At 34.7% G+C, this 9,732-nt stretch overlaps 1 protein-coding gene across 1 annotated transcript; it reads left to right on the top strand.

Moving 5' to 3' along the window:
- Window positions 1–212: 212 nt before the first annotated feature.
- Window positions 213–9,083, top strand: LOC149485433 (uncharacterized protein C15orf61). Its single transcript, XM_089699630.1, has 3 exons — window positions 213–511; window positions 1,079–1,262; window positions 8,843–9,083. Exons 1-3 carry the CDS (start codon window positions 365–367, stop codon window positions 8,968–8,970), a joined length of 459 nt encoding a protein of 152 aa, XP_089555756.1. The 5' UTR covers window positions 213–364; the 3' UTR covers window positions 8,971–9,083.
- The last annotated feature ends 649 nt before the right edge of the window (window positions 9,084–9,732 follow it).

Raw genomic sequence — 9,732 nt, 5'->3', positions numbered from 1 at the left:
GTACTTTATCATGGCGATGGAGAATGACATGAGAAACTCCTTGCTGAGAAAACGAAGCGAATTAAATATTGAACGAAAAGCACATATTTTGTCACGTGTAACTAACACATTGAAGAAAAACCTTCGTAAAAAACAAAATGCATGAATTTGAACATGAAAATAAAATACGTGATGATTAATAAATTAAATACATGAACGTCAAACGGTTCTTGAACGAAAGTGTCATAATCAGCTGTTTATTTGTTGACATATCGTCAAAATAAATTATATAACCTAAAATGTATTTATTTCCTATCTGATTTCAGTTTTATAACTACCTAAAAACATACGTAAAAATTAAAACGTGAATGAATATTTAGGAAAAATGAATTCAAGCTTAATGTTGAAGAAAATAAATCTGTTATTTATCATCCCTACAAGATCTTTTTTATCTAGACCCGGCGCTTCAGAAGTTCTAACTGCATATTTATTACAATGTAACGAACCTCCTTGGACCTCATATTTTGTAAAGGTAATGTTTACTTAGAGCTTACACTTGGAAACATCTTCATAATTACTATATAGCTAAATTAAATTTACACATACTTATAAATATTTGAAAATTAAAAAATTACCTTAAAGGGTCTTGGTCTTGGTATTTAATATTATGTTGAAACATGCTTATGTTATTAACCCATTGAGCCTCAAGCGGCCCGATCGGACCCAGACACAATAGATTTTCTATTGTGTCTGTGGTTCCGGGGCCTGAGTTAGTGAATAGGTAGTTAGTATTTGAAGTGTTTATATCTACTATCACCCTAAATAACTGGATGGATTTCACTAAAATTTGCTATAGCTATACTAATATGTATTATGAATGTATAAGACTGTCTGTCTGTAACACTTATAGTTTAATACAATTTAGATAAAGTTTGTGTGACATAGCTAGTTTTTGGCATATATCAACTGAAGAGTATTGAAAAGGGGATGAAACCGTGGGTTACAGCTAGTATGTTATACTTATAATATAAGCAAGTAAAGTAAAGCAAGTGCAAGCAACAAGTATATTAATAAAGTTTGTGTATTTCACATGTTTCAGTACAGTAGTGTGAAAGATGACCAATTTGGAATGTCCAACTTCAATTGGAAAGCTGGGGACTCAAATTATCAAATATTAAGAACTGGATGCTTTCCATACATAAAGTACCATTGCTCAAAACGAATAGCCGAAGATTTGAATTCCTCAGATAAATTTATGAGATTCATAAAAATAGCCAATTTAGGTAAGAAGTGCAGTCAATTTAGTAAGAATTTAGGTAAGAAGCAACTTTATAGAAATACGTCGAATCACGCGTGCTAGGGATAAGAAAAAGATGGCGCGTAACGGAAAAATGACACGCGTAACGAAAAAAATTAAAAAATGTTTTTTTTTCAATCCCCGATAAAGAAGTTTCACTTCAAAAATTTACCTAACCCTCCTAAGCTCAAACATGGACAGAAAACTAGTAAACAAATCGGTTGATATGACAAAAAAATATACATTAAACACTTGACCGTAATTTGAAGCTTACTTCATTGAGAAGGCACCTAGCTTTTTCCGCCTATTCTTCCCTCTCTTTCCGTTGTATGTATGCTATCTCTCTCGCACACCTCTCCACCAGGTGGCGGGGCGCACGATAATGTCGGGCGCTGGATGTTTTTCATTGGCGTCTAGCTTCCGCCGCGAGAAGGTTGTCTACAAGACTACAACCTTGGTGCTATTAAGTATTAAGTATTGCTTAAAGCAAGTGCTAAAAGTGTTAAAAAGTGTATCCCGTCGGATCGGTACAGTGAGTTATTTTTACATCTATTCTTAATATTTTACTTAAAAATGAGTAAAAATCTTTAAAGTCAACGGTATAATCATTGGACTTTATTTAAAATGCTGAGGTTTTTAATGAATCCTTCAGCAATAGTTTATTTTTCAATATGCTTAAATACTTAATAGCATGAATAAAGATATTTAAAATTAACGATACAACCGTTACATTTTACTTGAAATAGTAACTTTTCTTTTGAAATATTTCATTATGCAATATGTACTAATTAATATTTGAATTTTTAATACTGTGAGTAAAGCTATTTTAACGGTGTTACCGTTCGGCTTTACTCGAATCGTTAATATTACTTTTGTGATTATTTGATATTACTAGATATATCAAATACCCTCTCTTGTATATAGATATTTTTAATATTTTATTTCATTTTTAATAATGTGTTTTTATTACAAGGGTACAAGTGAATTTTTCGTGGAAAAATTACAATTAATACTTAGTATGGATATGAGCCAACTCAAAGCTTTACAGGCATACAATCCATTGCTACGACTTTATTACATTGTCGTTATCGCTAGGAACGGTTCGGAATTCCTATCATAGTTTATTACTAAAAATTATCGAACGAGATGAGTCAGCTCCAAGAAGTCACGACATGTCAGAACACGTTGTGATATTATTTTATAAATCGTACGGGAGTTACCGCTCAACTGAATAATGATGGAATTCGCTCATGTATAGTAGATACGTACCATGAATGTTCCACACATTCAAAACTATCCGTAGTCTATACGTGTCCTTTTATGAGTATTATTCTGATCCGTTTTTATGTGAAAATAGACATATTACACACGGCTAATTTGATTGAAAATTACGTTTCTTATGTTCAAATGATGCAACTTTTTTGTTAAAACGAGTAAGTACCAAAAATTTTACAATTAAATTCTTTGGTTTACTGAACTTGTGCTGAAAGGGTTATCGTATAATAATTATCGAGATATCTTAATATAAATTAGATTTAGATACACTTATTTCAAAGGATTTACAATTCACTTCTAACGTTTTAGAATAATATTATAAACTTGTACACCTTGACAAAAAGTAAAAAATTGCGGGTGAGTGGAGATTATTTTGTGCAATTAAATATAACGTCCTACGACGGTATGGTTGCGTTCGTAAGGAATGTTAACGGATATAAAGCAACTAAATGTTACATCGATTGCATGAACAAAAATAAATATGAATCGAAGTTCATTTTAAAATTTAGTGAATTGATTTGAATTATGAATTTATTAAATGTCGCTAACATTGGAAAATAAGTTAAAGGACCTTGTTAATTGCTATATTATTTAAATGATTATTTACTGCTATTTTTATATTAGCACTAAGGTGTATTCTTGCTCGAAGCAGAATACATAAATGTGGCCACTACTCCTCGCAGGGGTTAGCCAGGTCAAATTCACCCTCGCAGGGTGTCTCTTAAGCATTTTTTGGCAGGCCCTACTTATTTCTAGTTACAAACATCCCTCGCGCAGCTGTCGCTCGCAGGGAAATGGTGCAAATATATATCGGCCCTCGCGGGGCTTTGATTACAATTGTCCTTCACGGAAAAGATGGTGCGAATATATATCAGCCCTCGCGGGGCTTTGATTACAACCGTCCCTCATGGAGAAATGGTGCAAATATATATCAGCCCTCGCGGGGCTTTGATTACAACAGTACCTCACGGAGACATGGTGCAAATATATATCAGCCTTCGCGGGGCTTTGATAACAACCGTCCCCACGGGGAAATGGTGCAAATATATATCAGCCCTCGCGGGGCTTTAATGGCGATTGGTGCAAATATACAAAGGATTGATCATTAAAATGATCATAAATATTTGCTTTTGTCAACGAGGTCCCACGAAAGAAGTTTTGGATATGACCGTATCGGATCTTCACTCTTCTAAGGTAGGTAGAAAAAGGTTTTGAAATCTACTTCACAGTGGGCAGTATAGTAAATGACCTAATAAATACAATAAAGGTTAGATACGTCAAATAATGGGCGCATGAAATTGATACTTCGTATCCTAAAAGTTTACGCTTCAGGAATCAGGAAACCACCATTGGTTTACCAATTATGGAATTGAACAAATTGTATTTACCAATGCAAAGCCTAATCACAACAAAGGAAGGCGAGTCGGATCAAATATCATCTCGCAGATGATTTGTGGCGGTGGTTTCGAGGATTGTCACCAAGCCTTGTGTCAACGGTATGTTTGGTATCGTAATTAAATGGCACTAGCCGACCAATTTTCATATACAAACATCGGAAGAGATTTTTTAATCGCAAAGCGATTGAATGTAACAAATGACGATTGATTACGTATAGTTGACCTCTCATAGGCCTATTTTAGTTGCCCGGTCTTGTAGGCAATTTATTTGACTCGTTTTTCAACCCATTTGACCTCATTATTGCACCCATGAGATTTTTCTTCGGGGCTCAAACAATAAATCGCTGAGGGATTAGGATAATCGTTTGTTAGACAAGTTTTTTGTCATCCCACCAGGATTATTATATTGTATAATAAAGTTATATACAACTATTAACGTAAAACGTTTAAGTACTCAACGAATGCTGAGAATACTGACTGTTGAGTTACATAGGATAGAGGATAAATAACGGAAAGTCAATCTTTCCAAACAAAAGCCTCTTATTATTAGATATTACTTGGAACCCCTACCCTTAACGAGAAAGCTCTGCCAAATGACTTCTCATTTCTTTGCTTTGAGGGGGGGGGGGGGGGGCAATAAATGAAATGTACAGGCTATACGGCTTTTAAAATATAAGTCTGGTAAGCGAACTAAACTTTGCTGGTTTAGTTCTTGCTATATCGCTATCCGTGCCTGCTTCTCGTGTTTACGGGTGAATTAAGTTTATCAATAGTCATAAATGCAATGCTATTCAGAGGATATACTGCATTTAAAACATGACAAAGTCTGGTAAGCGAACTAAACTTTGCTAGTTTAGTTCTTGCTATATCGCTGTCCGTGGCTGCCTCGCGTGTTTACGGATGAATAAAGTAATGTCCTGTCTTCGCATCCACAGCTAACTGTCCTATACTGTCATAATCTTAACACAGATTCATTCGACATAGCTCCCCACGAGCTCAGTTCTTCATTTTTGCACTCGCACAACTGTGGACAACACAAGAGCAATGCCTCCATTGGTAGCAGTTACAATCAAGGGATAACTAACCTTAGGCTAGCCATATTACGGATGTTGGAACAACCGACTATATTCAGGGCAATTTTCTTTGTTCAGTGTAGCGTTTAGACTGTCGTAGCATTCCTACGGAACAAAGATGGGATCAGATCTGCATCCTTAATGCAGTTAATCGAAAGGAGATACTTTCAGACGATGATAGTATTCAAAACCCACCATATTCCTTAACATAATAATGCATAGTTAAGCTTATAATCTCTCTTGCCATTATCCTGCAGCAGAATTCCTTGGCGATAATTTATCCTCGTTAGAACGAGCGAGGGTTGTTACGATAATATGAGAAATCCTAGTCAGTTAGAGACCTGAACGACGCGATAGAGTACCGCTATTTCAGTAGTAGTAACACCTAGAAGGGTGAAGGTATTCTGGAAAGCGGAACTGAAGGCCCGGTCAGCAGCATCAGCCACCTAATAGACAGTGTTCAGTGCTGCACCACTATAATCTGCAAAATGACTCTGACGGTATGAAAATGTGGAGTACATTTTCAAAATATCAAATGATATAGTTGGAATAAAAGTCCTATTTGCCTCCGTCTATCCAAAAGACATACGGAGTAGCTAGTAGTAGTTGGTTGAATTAGAATAAAGTAACTATAGTTAAAATCCTTTGTTACTGACTGGATAAATTTGGCTCTTTTCCTATCTGACGTTCATATAGCTGTTGACTGCCTAGTGTTGTGCACAAACACTATTATTATAAACTAGCGGTCCGCCCCGGCTTCGCTCGTGGTACTTACGTTTTCTCTACATAAAAACCATCCTCGTACTTCAAGGAATATAAAAAGAATTATCGAAATCGGTTCAGCCGTTCTCGAGTTATGCGCTTACCAACACATTTTGCGATTCATTTTTATATAAGTATAAGAATAAGAAGATAAGTCACGTTATGTAGTCCCGAGGCTTTCGGTATATAAGTTCTGATGTAAATCATAATTATATCTTAAAACCGAATTGATTAAAAGTAACGTACTTGGCTGTAGTAATTGCAGTTTTGGGACACAGATAAGCTCCTTATCATTTTAGTCTCTTAAGTTCAGTATATTTGTTTTCAGTACAGAGTTTATGACCTATCAGTTTTAAATAAATAATTCATGCATTGTACTGAAAGTACTAGCCATGTTTAGATTATGATTGGTGGCGTTGGCTCTAAACATTAATAGATACCGCACGGTTTGGTTGGATGTTAAAAATCTGTATTATAATTAAAACCGTTTACCTGTTTTGATATTTTATTGCCTTATTCAAGGGGTGACCTTTTAAATTTATTTCTGACCCCAAAAGTAAGGACCAAGTTCTCTTCTTGTCCGCTTGTAGCAGGTTGGGTTAAAACTGTGAGTTGAGACAGGTGGTAATTCTATGTTAAGATGATTCAATTGTGCTTCTACAGAGTTCTAATTGAATAAATAAAGGTTTGAGTTTGAGGTATTTTTGCCTCGTCGGGATCAGCTGTTGCTTCATTTTGTAAGTAACATCTAAATGCGTAATTGAAAGTCGTTACTGGCGCTTTCGCAGATTTACGCTAAAGATAGTGAAAATTGTAGTAACTTTAACTTTTCAAGCCCAAAAGGTTAACTAAGGTACGCTTGAGCCTTGAACCAATCTCATAAGTTCTAATACTTTTAATCATTATGATTAACTTTTTGGTTCTTATTTGATTAACTTTTCATCTGGGATTGTTAATATATTATATAATATAAAAATTTGTGTGATTTATTGGTAGGTATACTATCTGCACACCTTCCTCTTTCAAATAAAGAAATAAGTAATTACTTATGTATTCAAATTCACATTGGCGTCCATATATTGTACACCAGGTGGGTAACAAGCAGGTCTCAATGAAGTAAGCTTCAAATTACGGTCAAGTGTTTAATAGCTGTGTTTTACCTGAAAATAAAACACATATTAAATACTTACCTATATTTGAAGCTTACACTTAACGTCCACCTGTTGTGGATTTCGACTCAATGAAAAACATCCAGCGCCCGACATTATCGTGCGCCCCGCCACCTGGTGGAGAGGTGTGCGAGAGAGATAGCATACATACAACGGAAAGAGAGGGAAGAATAGGCGGAAAAAGCTAGGTGCCTTCTCAATGAAGTAAGCTTCAAATATAGGTAAGTATTTAATATGTGTTTTATTTTCAGGTAAAACACAGCTATTAATTACATAATTATTATGCTAAACATTGTTATTAACAAAAAGGTCATAGATTATATAAATTGTAACTTATCTATTTAAAACCAAGTCTATAAGTTGGTTTAAATACATAAGAAGATACATCTACTTATATCTTACTAGCTTTCCGCCCGCGGCTTTGCCCGCTTTGTCTAAAACCTAATAAATTATATACTACAACCTTCATCCTGAATCACTCTATCTATAAAAAAACCCCGTATTAAAATCCGTTTCGTAGTTATAAAGATTTAAGCATACATAGGACATAGGGACTGAAAAAGCGACTTTGTTTTATATAGTGTAGTGATTATCTATTGAAGATTTGAAGGAAAAAGAACTTTTAAAATGGTTATCCATGTGTAAGGGAATTTGTAATTTTCTTTTGCACCTATACCTATGATTTTGAAATGTATTAAAAAAAACTAAATTTCATTTAAAATAGAAGAACCTTATACAAACATTCTTTCGTTCACTCCTCCACACACGGATCCTTTCATTTACTTGGCTCTCCATCTCTATCCTATAAAATATATATTACTAGCTGTGCTCCGCGGTTTTACCCGCAGTGCTCCGCTCCTGTTGTGCTTAGCGAGATGATATATAGCTTATAGCCTTCCTCGATAAATGGGCTATCTAACACTGAAAGATTTTTTCAAATTGGACCAAGTAGTTCCCGAGATTAGCGCGTTCAAAGAAATTCTTCAGCTTTATAATATTAGTATAGATATAATTATTTATTATATTATAATATGCACTTAATTAGTTGGTGTAAATTCTGCGATAAGATTGTCAGAATAAATTGCGATGTTCGATATGTCGTCGAAACGACGCATCTTTCTATTTCGGTTTAGGTTGCAACTTGCAACTGATTTATTTCAACATTGATAGTGTCACTGCTATTTGCTAATGTTCAATTTACTAATAAGTAGTGGCAAAATGTTTATTTTGATGTAAGTATAATATTTGTAATAAAATTTGTATAATATATCTGCGTCATATAGGGAAAATAATTATAAAATAATTAGTAATTGCAATTATTTAAAGGTTATGTTGTCTGAGCGGGTTTATCACTGCACATTGATAAGATGTCTCATTGTGTTATATTTTATAATATGCACTCGACTTTTAATAATATCACATTATTATCATTGTCTCCAGCGATAATAGTTTGTCATGAAAAATGCACTGCGCTCCGCCATATCTGCGACGAGCATTAGAATTTGTTCTGTATATTATCGTAAAAATCACCGTTTTTGAAAGTAGGTATAAAATATAAATAAAAAAATGCGTTAAGTACTAAAATTATTTTATTATAGTCGAAAACCTACAGAACTATGCAGATAAATTCCGAAATCACAAAATAGTTGCCCCTTTTTTTAAATGGGGAAATCTTGCCCTTCCGTGAAGAGCCGCGGGTTATGTCGGATTCATACCGACCAAAACCCCACTGTGTTCCGTCCTGCCGCTTCAAGGACGAGGCCACTTCGGGTATTGGTAGAGTTCGTCCGCGACCCGCCACAAAAATGGTTGCCCCTTAAATTTACCAACTTCTGTCTTCTTGTAGAGTCATGTAAGCTATAAACACTAAACTTGATATTATTTTTACAGGTATACCATGTTTATTATACGGACTTGCTGCAACACAATTGATACGACACCAAGAGATAGTACACACTAGTAAGGGACCAGTGACTATATATTTCTTACTGCCTGAACATAAAGGATCTTTGCATTGACAAAACAAGAATCACGCTACGAATTGAGAACTTCAGTCGTTTTTGGGAACAAGGTTGTCTGGAAGAGATGGCTTAGTCAAACAAAGCCGCCATTTGTGAATGTCATCTTTTTTTGTTAAGTAAATGTTTGTTTTTAAGCTATTGCATAGCTTCTATCGCGGACCTAGAGCGCGGGGACCGAATCTTGAAATTCCATAACGAAAAAACCTCACGCTCCCCACTCCGACTGGCATGGAGGTGTGGCTTGAAGGCATAGCATGTAATAGCTTTACCGCGGCAGTCCTCGAGTGCCACACGTCTTCTTTTTGTATTTGTTATTGTGTACAATAAAGAGTTTTATTGATTCATTCATATCTACTAAAATGTACATCGAGTGTATAACAGCTAAGACTTCGCGAAGACGAAGATCTTTCAAATTCTGTAAAAATGAAGAAAGTGAACATGCACAATCATATAAGACTCATATACCTACCTTAATTAGTGTTTAATTTTAAGAGTAAGTTATTCTAGTCAAATAAAAAATATTTATCATTAATTGGCGTTTTATTTCACTCTACCTACTCTTATCATAACTGAAAATTATGAACGCTAATTTACCTCGAAAGTAATAAAACTAAAATTTATAATTATTTCGCATAAGCATAATATTAAACCGTGACGTATACGTATACCTACGTATAGCCATATTATATTAATATATCGACATATATGGCTTACTTAATAGCACAGATATACGCTTTACTAATTACTAGTTAGTAATAA

The sequence above is a fragment of the Colias philodice genome, chromosome 10 (genome assembly GCF_061535455.1).
Source record: "Colias philodice isolate Cphi_HAF_F1 chromosome 10, ilColPhil1 Martin Lab GWU primary, whole genome shotgun sequence".
Taxonomy (NCBI): Eukaryota; Metazoa; Arthropoda; class Insecta; order Lepidoptera; family Pieridae; genus Colias; species Colias philodice.
Note: the sequence above shows the minus strand (reverse complement) of the source record. Positions and strands in the feature narration are given on the sequence as shown.

Bases quoted from the DNA above. Each gene is read 5' to 3' on its own strand.
- LOC149485433 (XM_089699630.1), top strand. From the start codon at position 365: ATGAATTCAAGCTTAATGTTGAAGAAAATAAATCTGTTATTTATCATC. The intron at 512-1,078 runs GTAATGTTTACT...CACATGTTTCAG, and splicing joins GGACCTCATATTTTGTAAAG to TACAGTAGTGTGAAAGATGA. The intron at 1,263-8,842 runs GTAAGAAGTGCA...TTATTTTTACAG, and splicing joins CATAAAAATAGCCAATTTAG to GTATACCATGTTTATTATAC.